This window comes from Salvelinus fontinalis, chromosome 18, assembly GCF_029448725.1.
Source record: "Salvelinus fontinalis isolate EN_2023a chromosome 18, ASM2944872v1, whole genome shotgun sequence".
NCBI classification, from domain to species: domain Eukaryota; kingdom Metazoa; phylum Chordata; class Actinopteri; order Salmoniformes; family Salmonidae; genus Salvelinus; species Salvelinus fontinalis.
The window spans coordinates 22,990,974-23,006,346 of NC_074682.1; the positions used below are offsets into that span (position 1 = coordinate 22,990,974).

The 15,373-nt window shown below is 41.3% G+C and overlaps 1 protein-coding gene across 2 annotated transcripts in view; it reads right to left on the bottom strand.

Moving 5' to 3' along the window:
• LOC129815167 (immunoglobulin superfamily member 21-like) overlaps window positions 1–14,636 on the bottom strand; it is a 309,353-nt gene extending 294,717 nt beyond the window's left edge. For both annotated transcript variants that reach the window (XM_055868652.1, XM_055868651.1), the window contains exon 1: window positions 14,161–14,636. In XM_055868652.1, coding sequence (XP_055724627.1) covers window positions 14,161–14,299 — 139 coding nt within the window. In that variant the 5' untranslated portion in view covers window positions 14,300–14,636. The remainder of the gene's footprint in view (window positions 1–14,160) is intronic.
• Window positions 14,637–15,373: the final 737 nt, after the last annotated feature.

Below are 15,373 nucleotides of genomic sequence, written 5' to 3' on the forward strand. Positions count from 1 at the left end.
GGGTGTCAGAGTCAGCCTGGAATCAAAATGAATGACTGCCCAGAATCGGCCCACATCGGGCCGTTTCCGTCTTCCGCAATTCAGCCGACATTGCTGGCATCTTACCAGAATCCCCTCAGAAGCGGCCCAATTAAATGTTTTATTAATGTATACAAAATTACCCGATTTAGTCGTTTTAAATATTACTATTATACATTTTATAGATACAAATTATACCCATCCACAAAAAAACATTTTGTGTCGGAGGAAACACCATACACCTGGTGACCGAGTGCATGCTCCTAGCCCGCCACAGGAGTTACTACAGCGCGATGGGAGAAGGACATCCCAGCCAGCCAAACCCTCCCTTAACTCGGACGACGCTGGGCCAATTGTGCGTCGTCTCATGGGTCTCCCAGTCACGGGCAACACGGGTCTCGAACCAGCATCTGTAGCAACCACTGCAGTTTCTTAGACCGCTGCGCCACTCGGGAGGTTCCATTTACAAAGTTTTTAATGCTTATAAAATTGCCTTGCACAAAGTATCTGTAACGGGTGTCGTCGGGAAAGGAAGAGACCAAGGCGCAGCGTTCTTTGAGTTCCACATCATTTAATAATGAAGTGAAACTTTGAAAGGACAAAACAATATAGAATACAACGTACGACCAGCTTCGATGTGCAAACTCCCTGCACACAAACAAAGAACAAGATCCCACACAGAAGGAGGGAAAAGGGCAGCCTAAGTATGATCCCCAATCAGAGACAACGATAGACAGCTGCCTCTGATTGGGATCCACACTCGGGCCAGAAACAAAGAAATAAAGAACATAGAATGCCCACCCAAATCACACCCTGACCAAACCAAAATAGAGACATAAAAAGGCTCTCTAAGGTCAGGGCGTGACAGTATCAAAATACTACACAGGACTCCTAAAGAATTTCTTTAAAACGTTATTTGTGTTTTTTGATCACAGAAACAATTAGGAAAATATGGAAAGAATGAATAAATAATGTTAATTATATATAGCTGCCCGTGTAATCATCTGCCAGAGAGTAGCCCCAATGTCACGCCTGCTCCCGCTCTTCCCCCCTGGCGCTCGAGGGAGCCAGGCTGCCCTGTATTACGCACTCCTGCAACCATCATTTACACACACCTACCTTCCCTCTTCACGCACATCAGCGATATTGAACTCACCTGGACTTACTCAATCACCTGTTTATTACCTCCCCTATATTTTTCAGTTCCCCAGCTCTGTTCCCCGCTGCTGCATTGATTGTATTTTGTCTGTGTTACCCGTGTGCTGACGCTGTCCTGTCTCGTTCTATGTCCGTTCCCTATTAAATGTTTCACTCCCCGTACTTGCTTATCTCCAGCGTCATCCCTTGACAGAATGCAGCAGCCAACACATGAAGCATTGGGGAGTACTGGCGTTCCAGTTGGTGGTGACGTCGGCCCTGGGTCGCCGCCGATCGAACCGGGGGTGCCTAGCCAGCTCGTCAGGCTTCCATTCCCTAGCTGTCTCGAGAGGTTTCCTTGCCCCAGTTGGCTCGGAAGGCGCCCATCCCACATCGGCCCTCAGCCGGATCATCAGGTCTTGTTCGCCCAGCCGGCACAGGAATTTTTTTGTTTTGTTGGTGATGTCCGGTTTGGATTCCGACGCTGATGGAACTGGGGGTGCCTAAGCCAGCTCGTCGGGCTTCCGCGTCCTAGCTGGCTCGAGAGGTTTCCTTGCCTTGGTTGGCTCGGCAGGTTTCCATCCCACATCATGCTCCACCGGATCATCGGGCTCCCACGCCTCAGCCGTATCGTCACGCTCCTATGCCTCAGCCGGCTCGCCAGGCTCCCACGCCCCTGACGGTTCGTGGGAAGTTTACCCCCAGCCTGCTTACCCAGCGCCCATGTCTCGGCTGGTTCGCCCAGGTGGGAAGCCGGGTGGCGCCCCCAGAGGGGAGAGTACTGTCACGCCTGCTCCCGCTCTTCACCCCTGGCGCTTGAGGGAGCCAGGCTGCCCTGCATTATGCACTCCTGCCACCATCATTTACGCACACCTGCCTTCCCTCGTTACGCGCATCAGCGATATTGGACTCACCTGGACTCACTCAATCACCTGTTTATTACTTCCCCTATATGCCGCTCCGCTGCATTGATTGTATTTTGTCTGTGTTACCCGTGTGCTGACGTTGTCCTGTCTTGTTCTATGTCCGTTCCCTATTAAATGTTTGACTCCCCGTACTTGCTTCTCCTCTCCAGCGTCATCCCTTGACACCCACTGGGCCCGAGCCCCAAGTATTACATTTGGACCAGATAACTCTCACCGGAATTGGCCCAAGCCTCAAGTAATACATTTGGGTCAGATAACTCACACCGGAATCGGCCCGAGCCCCAAGTAATATATATAATTGGGCCAGATAACTCTCACCGGAATCATCCCAAGCCCAGACTCGGGCCACATGACGTCGGCCAAGTCTGACTCTCAGCCGAGTGCCCCGACTCTCAGCCGGCTAGCTTTAAACAATATATTTTTGAAACAGGAAAATATACACATTTATCACACTTTTATGAGCATTTAAAACATAATCCATGAATTAAATAATATATATAATCTATATATACTTTTTTACCAATCACAAGTGGGGCGCAGCCCCTAACACCCTAATGGGCAGCCTCCACTGCAAAGACCCTATGAGCTTTGGTGGTATCCACAGTAAAAGAAATTGTACGTGGCTCAATGTTGTGCCATACAAGATCAAACAAATTCATATGTTGCCATATCATGGCAAGAATCTGTGATTGGGTACTAAAAAGTCAAGTGAGGCCATTGCTCTCAACTACAGCACTGTGTGAAGAAGAGAGTAAACAAAAATAATGCAAAACATGATTGAGTGTGGCCAAACATTTGATGATTGTAAACTAGATGGGTCCACACCGGTTTATAAAATTGTTTTATATGACAGCTGAGAAGAATTATAGAGCAGCAATTTGGAACATTGTGTATTGGTAGAATCTAAACAACACATTACAGTTAATTAGGAAGAAGCCTCCAGCCCCGCCTTCTCTTTCCTCTCTGTTCTATCCTTTCCTTTCCTTATCATTGACAGAACACAAAACTATTTCACTGGGGGAAAGCTTATTGAGCTACACAATACTAGAAAGGCAATATTAGATCAATTTGATTTTCTATAACAGCCAAATGACTTTCAGTCCATTGGTCTACATAGAGGTAAAAAGCTGAAAATCTTCAATAAAAGTCGTAATGTGTGAGTCACTGTGGTCTTTGTGGTTTCTTATACCCTCTTTTTACAGGGGTCACAAGGCTTCAGAAGATCCAAATTGCAAGGATAAAAAAGTTCAGAATTCAACAGACAATCACTGTTCTCCATCTAGATGGAACAAAAGCACCTCTACTAAAACTTTGTTCAGGATATCATTCGTATATTGCTCGTAACAGTGCCCACTGTAATCCCAAACATGTTTTTGGAATCACAATGCATGGTTGCCACATTACATGACCCTGCATGTAAAAAAGACACATATCAGATAAATCAGGTAGATGCGCTGATCACACAATAGCAAAATAACACGCAAATGAAACCACAGAGCGTAGGCTTCGGATTTGTTCATAATCATTTTATATAACTGCTGAAAGCGGCCCTGAAATAAAGCCCAGTGATTGGTGGATGTAGGCACCACCAAAGCCCATATTCCTGCCAATATCTATTCTTACTTCCTGTGAGTCAAGCCCAGCTGTCACTAGCAGACGTGGACAGTGCACAGGAAAGCCTCAGATCAACTCCAACACACAGCTTTTTCATTCTCCACTAAATCTGCCCCTTGTGTTATGATCCACTGAAGAGAATCAAGCCATCAAAGTAAACATCTAAGATGACTTATACTGTAGTCTGAAAGAACTAGAAAGAGATTAAACAGACTACAAGCAAAACAAACAAGAATGCTGTATGTAAAACTATGATTTCACTATCTGATCAGTCTTAACGAGATGTGGGTTGATAAAATTGAATCAGTACATTGGCCTATAACAGAGCAGAGATGCAACTACAGTGCGTAGCCACCACACAGTATTTGTGTCTGTGGAATTGGAATAACACATAATGTTTAGTATCCGTGAGCCCTCTGTCCCTGGTGTGCCTGAACAGCGATTATTACTATACTTAACCCTGTAATGGAGAGATGTTCCTATCAGAGCCAACCAGCAGCACATCGTGTGACCACATCCCATTTCTTGATTCAAATATTTTTTTAAAGGGCTTTGTTCTCCCCACGTTGCCCTTTAAACCCACAGTATTACCTCGCTCAGACGTTGCAGGCATCAACCAATGGTTGCGTGACACTTCACCGACTGTGTCATTGACTGAGAGATTGCTTTACCATTTGATGTGGTTAGCTTATACGTAAAATACCTATCCAGGTGTTGTAAGATCTGGCATGCATCAGCTATGTCTAGGCAGTGGAATGCACCCTTCAACTTGATTTCCTTTTTCATATTGGTTTGGTTTCATATCGAATTACCAAGATCACGTAATAATGATCTTATAATATCAATCTAGTCAAATTCATAAATTTCTCTTGTGGTATTTACAAACAATTTAGTAAACTGTATATTAGATAACTAAATCACTCATGCAAATGTATGCTGACAAAATGTGTCCTCTCCATTGGAATTGTGTTTCCAATCGATTTTTGATTCTGTTTGCATTTACACACTGATCCTGTGGAGGAGAGGGCGGCGTGGGTAAATAGGATTATGGCTAGTTCAATGTAGAAGGTTAAACTCTGCCCTATGACCTAAAGAATTGACATGGAATACATTAGAGCAAGCTACAAATCAATACAAAATATCCTTTGGCTTGTGTCTTCTCCACAGACTCACACATGACATGAACAGCAATTAAATACATCTGAAGCATTTGGAATTCAGCAATAATAGACAATAGAGTGCTACCACAATGTGCACATAAAAATAGGTGACTAAAAAGTCTCCACATGGGGGGTACTTATACAAAGTGCCCAGCTAGACAAAAAAAAGAGCCACTAGGCATTCAGTTGCTCTGGCACAGTTGACTCACAGAAAACAAAAGAGAGCAAGACGTTTAGGTGAGAATACACATGCCCACAGTTGGACAACGCTGCCAAGAAACATTGAAGACAGAGCTGCATTGGAATGCAAAAGGAGTATATTGAACAACATGACAAACTATTGCTGTGTATCTATACCATGGCCATTTTATGTGTAAATCTGTGGGAAAGACTTCCAACCTGGCCCCTCATACAATCATGGCCATCTAATAATCCCATGATTCCAATTGGAAAAGGAACCCCTTACCTCTCCACTGTGATAGCTGATGTGTGGTGAGTAGTCATGCTTAAAATGGATTACCCAGGTAGGTGCTATACATTGGTTCTGGATGTGGTGAGTTTCTCAATGTAAAATGTTCTGAGATCCATTGAAAAGTATTATATACTGTAAATGCAATCTAGGATCATCTGTATAATTATAATTTCTTTATATAGATATTTATATACACTACCGTTCAAAAGTTTGGGATAATTTAGAAATGTCCTTGTTTTTGAAAGAAAAGCAATTTTTTGTCCATTAAAATAACATCAAATTGATCAGAAATACAGTGTAGACATTGTTCATGTTGTAAATGACTATTGTAGCTGGAAACGGCTGATTTTTTATGGAATATCTACACAGGCATACAGAGGCCCATTATCAGCAACCATCACTCCTGTGTTCCAATGGCAAGTTGTGTTAGCTAATCCAAGTTTGTCATTTTAAAAGGCTAATTGAAAACCCTTTTGCAATTATGTTAGCACAGTTGAAAACTGTTTCCCTGATTTAAAGAAGCAATAAAACTGTCCTTCTTTAGACTTGTTGAATATCTGGAGCATCCGCGGGTTGGATTACAGGCTCAAAATGGCCAGAAACAAAGGTCTTTCTTTTGAAACTTGTCAGTCTATTCTTATTCTGAGAAATGAAGGCTATTCCATGTGAGAAATTGCCAAGAAACAAAAGATCTTGTATAACACTGTGTACTACTCCCTTCACAGAACAGCGCCAACTAGCTCTAACCAGAATAGAAAGAGTGAGTGGGAGGCCCCGGTGCACAACTGAGCAAGAGGACAAGTACATTTGAGTGTCTAGTTTGAGAAACAGACGCCTCACAAGTCCTCAACTGGCAGCTTCATTAAATAGTACCTGCAAAACACCAGTCTCAACATCAACAGTGAAGAGGCGACTCTGGGATGCTGGCCTTCTAGGCAGAGTTGCAAAGAAAAAGCCATATCTCAGATTGGACAATAAAAATAAAAGATTAAGATGGGCAAAAGAACACAGACACTGGACAGAGGAGCTCTGCCTAGAAGGCCAGTATACCGAAGTCACCTCTTCACTGTTGACGTTGAGACTGGTGTTTTGCAGGTACTATTTAATGAAGCTGCTGTGTGAGCGAGCCACTCACTCTCCCTACTGTGTGTACTGAAGAGTGATAGGTGCATTGTAATAAGCATAACCATATGACTGTTGCATAGGCATAGGAACTGAGAAGTGGTCTGTGGTCACCACCTGCAGAATCACTCCTTTTTTGGGGGTGTCTTGCTAATTGCCTATAATTTCCACCTTTTGTCTATTCCATTTGCACAACAGCATGTGAAATTTATTGTCAATCAGTGTTGCTTCCTAAGTGGACAGTTTGATTTCACAGAAGTGTGATTGACTTGGAGTTACATTGTGTTGTTTAAGTGTTCCCTTTAATTTTTTGAGCAGTGTATAATGTTTTCATACCCTACATTACTCATCTCATATGTATATACTGTACGCTATACCATCTACTGCATCTTGCCATCTTGATGTAATGTATCACTAGCCACTTTAACAATGCCACTTTATATGTTTTCATACCCTACATTACTCATCTCATATGTATATACTGTACTCTATACCATCTACTGCATCTTGCCATCTTGATGTAATGTATCACTAGCCACTTTAAACAATGCCGCTTTATATGTTTTCATACCTTACATTACTTATCTCATATGTATATACTGTACTCTATACCATCTACTGCATCTTTCCTATGCCGTTCGGCCATCACTCATTTATAGATGTTTATGTACATTTTCATATTCATTCCTTTACACTTGTGTGTATAAGGTAGTTGTTGTGCAATTGTTAGGTTATATTACTTGTTAGATTTTACTGCATGGTCGGAACTAGAAGCACAAGCATTTCGCTACACTTGCATTAACATCTGCTAACCATGTGTATGTGACAAATAAATTTGATTACTCACCTCTAAATATTGAGTTCATAGCAATGACTGAATGAACTAAAGGACTAAGCCATCAATCACGTGATACCATTCAAACCTCTGTGAAGATTGTTGATAGAATTTATATGTTTAAATGAATGATTAGAATATTCCACCCTGAAACCATATAATTGTATGAAATTGATTAGAATCATAAAATTATTATTAATGATGTGTGTAGTTTTAGTCAGTAAAAGTATAATAAATTATGTGTGTAGTTTTAGTCAGAATTAGGGTAAAACAATATATCTGTACAATATGTCTCTATAGTATCTTAAACACTGACTGTCTGAGCAAGAATCGGTGCCGACCTTGGCTAGGGGCCACAGAGATTTGGGAGAGGGCAGGGAGTACTTTTCACGGTCCCTAATCTTTGTCGGCTGGGTATTGATACAGTATGTGCGTATGATATCTACTGTTTGTGTGTGAATGTAAGTGCGTGAGGAGCCAGTATAAAATGAATGGTTTTGTACAACGGACAAGCGCTCTCGTGAATAAACATTTTTACTATCATAGCTGTGCCTCCGTCTGTTTCATTCAACCAGTATCTTACAAATTCTGGATTGCAGACCGAGTAGTGTAATTGAATTGTCGTAACAAGATTCAACAGCACATTGAAGCCAAATGAAATCGGTTAAGATAGCGTATCATGGAGACACAACATCTGCAGTTTGAGCTAGTCCAGGAAGTGACGTTACAGGCTAGCTCAGTGCTGCCCCCTCTCATTGTAACTCAATTTGGGTCGACCAGTGTACTGCAGGCTGCCATTAGCAACTAAATTATCCTTAAAACTTGTGTGGATTTTAAAATAATCACTTCAAAAACATACATCTGGTGTATTAGAAGCAATTATTGGTGCCATGATTGTCTTGGAAATAGTTATTTATTTACACTAATATTGCAATTCTTCCAATCACTATAATGGGGGATCCTATTTTCTGCTAACATTACCTGCAGTACTGCGGTCGGCCTTGAAGTTCCGTGGCTACAATGAGAGGGTGCAGTCGTTCTTCCCTAGTTCATAGCACCACTTTAAAACCAGAGTAGGCTATGTAGTATGTGTTTTTTATGTACCTGCAGAGTAGAGTCAATTGGAGTACCCCGTTTGGGGTGAATAGGCCAACATCAAGTAGCCGGTACAGGCCTAGCGCTGGGAAGTTTTTGTAGGACATAACATTTACTGATAGATTAATCAATAAGCCTACATGGCTATCTATTAAGCAACATGATCTTATTTAGAGTTAGTACTTCCTCAGGTGGTGAATAATATAGCGTAGGCCAGTGGTCACCAACCTTTTCTGAGTCAAGATCACTTTAGCAGTCAAAAAGCAAACAGATCCACTGCTCAGATTTTTTTTTTCTTCACACAAACAGTTTTGTATGAATTAAGTTTGAGCAGTAGGCCTAATACATTATCACAGCATATTGGCTATATGATTGGCCTGCCAATACTGTTAATCAGACCATATTATTTTTCAAAATTCAAGCTTTGATAACAAAATAGATCAGTTGGTTTAGCACTTTTTTCTTTTACTGGACTGATGGTATCTGCATCTGATTGTCAACGAGGTCAAATCACAACGTCATCGATCTTCAAGTCGAAATGTCGTAGCTCTAGAAAGATGCCTGAGTTTCCGACTTGGAATTCCAAGTTGGACAACAGTTCAAAACAGTTTTTCCCAACCGCCTCCTACGGTCCCTGCTCTCTCCTTCCTTTCCTCCGGTGAGACTGACCATAGAGAGGGGACACCGTCTTCCACCTGATGGAGAAACTCAAGTCGCACCGCATCTGCTTCATGCACAAATTCATGTTGTTCCAATGACCAGAGAAAGTGAAATATTCCTTAATATTACAATCGACAAGACGAACTGTTAATAATAATAAAATGCAGGGCTATTGATACTTGACTACTCATTCATTGCAACTGCAGCCCGAGCGGAAGAACGGAGAAGCGCGTTTTGTAATAGTGTTGAATAAAACAGTGACCATGCTGAATATAAACTTAAGCAACTCACTCATGAAAACAGCAGCTCTTTGCTGTATTCGTTGACAGTCTCTCTGTGGTCATGGTTTCAAAAGTGATTAAATCTTACGTACGCTATTAGCCTATTAAATTTGGCTGGGGTCATGGAATCTCTGTAGCCACAGAGATTTGAACTATCTAATTGGGCAGCACAGTGGGTGGACTCGATATAGTCACAGATTTGCCGGTCCGCCGGGTAAGCGAAGTTTGTCTCGTGGGAACACTTAAAAAAATAATCATAATTTCACCTTTATTTACCAGGTAGGCTAGCTGAGAACAAGTTCTCATTTACAACTGCGACCTGGCCAAGATAAAGCAAAGCAGTTCGACACATACAACAACACAGAGTTACACATGGAATAAACAAACATACAGTCAATAATACAGTAGAAAAAAAAGTTGATATACATTGTGTGCAAATGAGGTAAGATAAGGGAGGTAAGGCAATAAATAGGCCATGGTGGCGAAGTAATTACAATATAGCAATTAAACACTGGAATGGTAGATGTGCAGAAGATGAATGTGCAAGTAGACATACTGGGGTGCAAAGGAGCAAGATAAATAAATAAATACAGTATGGGGATGAGGTAGTTGGATGGGCTATGTACTGGTGCAGTGATCTGTGAGCTGCTCCGACAGCTGGTGCTTAAAGCTAGTGAGGGAGATATGGGTCTCCAGCTTCAGTGATTTTTGCAGTTCGTTTCAGTCATTGGCAGCAGAGAACTGGAAGGAAAGGCGGCCAAAGGAGGAATTGTCTTTCGGGGTGACCAGTGAGATATACCTGCGTGCTACGGGTGGGTGCTGCTATGGTGCCCAGTGAGCTGATATAAGGCAAGGCTTTACCTAGCAAAGACTTGTAGATGACCTGGAGCCAGTGTGTTTGGTGACGAGTATGAAGCGGGGGCCAGCCAACGAGAGCGTACAGGTCGCAGTGGTGGGTAGTATATGGGGGTTTGGTGACAAAACAGATGGCACTGTGATAGACTGCATCCAATTTGTTGAGTAGTGTGTTGGAGGCTATTTTGTAAATGACATCGCCGAAGTCGAGGATCGGTAGGATGGTAGTTTTACTTTTCTTACCTGGTGTACAGGACTTTTGAAACAAGTGCACCTACCGGCAACAGCTCAACAGGATTTAAAAAAAGGGGCTTTTCTACAGAAATATTTGGTGATCGGCTAGGAATGCCTTGAAGATCAACCAGTTGGCAACCACTTTGGCCTACGCCAATGTGCACAAAGATGTCCAAAAATAAATCTAATAATTCTGGATCCTATTTCAACAGGTTGCACATGAAAATATCAATCCTGCATTCCCTGGATATGTTAGATGAAATTGCTTACTTTTTTATCATAAAATTACAGGCCCCCAATACATTCATAAACTGACAATGATAAAAAAGTGAACATTGAAACCTGAGAAAATCTATCCAAATCAATGTAAGAACATAGGTGCATGCTAATTTAAAAAAGGACTACTCATTATTAGCCTAGTTCTGTATGGAATGCAGGTACATTATGGGACCCAGGTTAGGTCATTATCTCCTCAGGTTGGTGCGACCAAATAATGTGCTGGTGCCATTTCCAGAGCAGCATAGATCTAGTGGCAATTAACCTTACATTCCTGACTCTATGCTTTCACTAGAAACATCGTAGTCCCCAGACATAGTGTAGCGCACATGAGTCAGACTCATGGTCCTGTGATGAGGTATCCCTGACTGCAACTTCAAAATCAGTGTTACCCTCATCAAATGGTCAACATGTTGGTTTTTCCCATGGGAGACCAGGGTTCATTTCCTGCCCATGACAATGGTGCCCAACTGTGGGAGGATCTCTCATGGGGGAGGAGGTCAAAGGGGGGTGAATGTAGAAGATATACATCTGGCTCATGGTGTCGAGATGATGTAGCCCTGTCTGCGACTTCAAAATGAGTATCACCCTCGGTTCAAGAGGAAAGTGTCAAAGTCTTCACCCCCTCAATTGGTTATTGTGCAGCAGCATTATTGATGATTTGCGTGAAATTCAACTTTCCTCAACCTTTTCATCTCAAACCTTCCATTGAAAATTAATGACATAATACTTTGTCACCATCTATTGCTTTCAGTGACCAGTTGGTTAGATTGCTCAGCCACTATTCCAAACGTCTTATTTAGCAGAAAAGTTATTTTAACATTGTATGAATGGGACAGGACAGTCAAGAGGCAGCCTATAGATTACATATTTGAAGGCCAACGTGTGAATGTAGCTTGCATCAAAAAATGATGGAAAGGTCGGCTCTTTTTACTGACTCTGATCTTATTGACTTGTGCAGTCAAAAGAGCGAATGTTTCGACTCATTTCGTTCGAGTCGGTGACCACATTTACATGCACACCAATATCCCATCATTATTCGGGATACTCAAGTATTGTGTTTTTGAGTTGACGCATATATACATCATATCCCTTTTACAATGACCCTAATAGCTCATATCCCGATTTTCAGAAACCCGAACAAGATACCTGGGATTTGCTGATCATAGACTGGATACTGTGGCATGTAAATAACTTATAACATTTGATGTTATTTTTCGCGTTTTACGCAGGCTCAGTTCAGATAGGAACAGCAATAGTTGGAATATGAACTGAAGTTATTTTCACAGATTTTCATTTCCTTAAAACCGGTCAACAACCTGATGTCATTTGGAAAATTTGCACGGAATAATCTCCCCAATCTCTAAACTCTTTTGTTCAGCGAGAAAAGCAGAAATGAAAGGCACAACTTTACTAATGTCAACTAGATTGTTGATGATTTACTCAATCAATGTATAACATTATTTTGGTGAGTAAGGCTTTATTTAGTATTCTAGAGCGTTATGTAATGACAGAAGAGAAGCTGCATGCATCTAATTACAGACAAGTTGCCCAACAAATAGCCAACCTAATGTCGAAAAATTATAAGCAGAGAAATATCTAAATTATTAGAATTCGCACCGCCTGTCAAAAAATCTTTCCGCAAACTAGGCAAATTAGGAATATTCTGTTAATTCATGGATACAGAAATGCTCGTTAGCGGGATATGAAAGGTGAATGTAAACTGCTTCTCCAGTATAATGCCTTAACCATTATCTGGAATACTGTTCACATCCAAAGTGCTCGATAATGCCCAGAACATACAGGACCCTCTACAGGCAAACATACACTGAAAAGTCGAAATATTCATGATTCTACAAGCCTTGTTCACATGTTGTTCACCTTAATGGGCATATTTGAGCTGCCATTTGTGACCGATACTTGTAAAATCGTGCTTTAAACAATGTACATTTGTTGATTGATTGGTAGCCTACATTTGAAACAAGGCCTAGTTGTGGCCACAATCGGATTAGATGGTGAACGACTCTTGGCAAAATGCATTGCTTAAATGCCATGAGGGACCAGAGCACCCCAAACGGTTCGTTCTCGAGCTCGAGTTTGTTGAGCAGAGGCTGTGAATGTTTTGGTTCTACAAAGCTGTGCCCATCATAACGTTCAATAATCAATTAATGTATTCATTATTGCACCATATGATCAATTATCGGATCTAAATATATATTTGTCTTCTCTATGCTGCCTGCTGCCTGCAGCATGATCGATTTTGCCTGCGTGCATATATGACAGACAGTTGTTGGTCTAAGCACGTCTCCGGAGTCACCAGAGGAGCGCATATTAATACTGCTGTGGAATTAATTGCGACCAGCAGGCCAAACGAACGACTAAAATTAAAGAGTCACTCAGTACAACGAATAATGAGTCAGTAAAAAGAGTCTATCAAAAATAACTATTTGTTAGCGAACTACACATTACTAGCTTCAATGCTGTAAAATCTTGCCAGATCTTTGAGTGTCAGACAAATAAACAAAATTTACTATAATGGTGAATGTGATGTAGCCTTGTTTGGATAAATAAATGCTATTGATCCACATCTTAAATGTAAGCTTAAGGCAAACCCTCTGGAGCCCATGTACAGCCTTCGATTATGTTTATAAAATATGCAGCAGTACACAACGCCTCGATCTTATCAGAAAGTTGCAGCATCCAGTGATTAATCTGTTTCCCACTCACCATTTTAACTATTATATGTGGGAAATATGTACATGTTCCAATTGTCTTCAACTACAGATAATAGGATATTGTTAATTTGTTATTAATGGAAGTCTGGCCTTGACTATGGAGAGCAGTTGAACTAAGGGTGCAGTTAATGTGAGTCGCCCAAGAGCCCTAAACGTACCGGTAGCCTATTCTGGAGCTGAATGCCATTATTCAAAGGCAGCAACAGAAAGCGATCTGTTGCTGATTTATATCACATTGCAAAATATGGTAGACCAAAAGTAGTAGGCTAGTGGTATGATACAAGTAATAACAGTATAATGATAACAAAATAACAACAAGAAGAAGAATATTACTTAATTTTACACTGTAAAGCTTATGGACCATTACAAATAAATAGCTTGATGTGTGTGTATTTAACCCCCCCGCCCCCTCCTTTACACAACCCTAGTTGGGTACCATATCGGAGAATGCCTGCAGTCAAAACTGAAGCTGCGGAGGAATATCATTTTCGGGTCTTAAGGAATCCATTCACTCCATCAGAAGGGGCAAAAGTTGAGACAATTGTATGTGGATATGATACATATTGAATGCTATGGTTCATAATGAGCGGCCAACATTAAAAGTGCTTAAAATGTACACGGACTGACCCATCTGCTTTCCACACGCGTCTTTAACATTATGACCTCACGAATGATGAAATATGTGAGAGGCTTTTGTATCCTACTCTCACAGATTGTTTTATGCAGAAATAATGACTCACCAACAGCTAAATCCAGTAGATCTGCGCACAATAGGAGACACAAAGAGAAGACAGTCATCTTTCCCTTATTTTGCAATAAATCCCGAACTCCATCCGCGTTTACATGCTCCCGGTTTGTCGGCTGTGTAATCCCCACCATTCCAAAGGTATGAGATCGAGAGGTGCCCACAAACTGTTCATGATGCAGTTTAAGTATAAATGGGAAATATGAGAAGTTCGCCACAAATACACTTAAATTACAGCAATGAGGACCAATATTCGTCAAAAGAAACGGCGTAATCGGCTAAAACAAAATATTGTCCTGCTAGACAATCAACGTTAAACAGTGCAGTCGAGGATTAGAAAAAACAGATAGGTTGGATGAAAATCTATGTTTCTCAGTCAATGCGTATCTCCCTCTCTCACTCTCGCTCTCTCTCTCTCCTGCGCGCTCTATCATCCTGCCCTCCAGACACAGACGCACGCACACAGTCACTCTTGATCACTCGCTCTTTATTTCGCACAATTTTCCTTAATCCTACCCTGTCCCCAAACCCTTCCCCTCTAATTCTGCCCACTAAGCCGATTTATTTCTGCAGGATTTGGTTTTTACTTAGTGAAAAGGTTTTTTAAAGATTATTATAACCTCCCATATACTGTGATAATTTACAGTTAACAGCAATGAACGTGGATAGTTTCAACATCTTTATCTGCCACTCATCATGGACAACAGTATGATTTTACCCCGATTTGTACCTGCCCCACTATTCGTGTTTTCATGCTACTATTTCAATGATGTCAATTTCAGTCCCCTCCTTTACTCTTTTTCATGAGTCCCTTCAAATACAAATGAGTCATTGAGGTTATTGTGGATTTTGTGTCCACAAATACATTATTTGTAAGCGATCCATTGTCCATTTCTGTAAAATAATACACAATAGAGTGACTCAGGCATGAGCACCACCATGCAATTCTCTAGGGTTATGCACTCACTGCAGGTGCTCACAAAAATAGTTAGAGTTAGATTTTTAACTCAGAGACAGCATTTCCACTAGAACAAATGAAGATGACATGGTAGTCCAGCCTAGTGTAAAAGGACCAGGCTGCTGCTTTCACACTGTACACAAACAGAAACACCTGAAGCTGCATCAAGGTCCACACAAGCTGTTCACTTCCACCCACATACCAGGTTGTAATCCTTCAATATTATGGAGTATAAGGTATGCACTTTGAT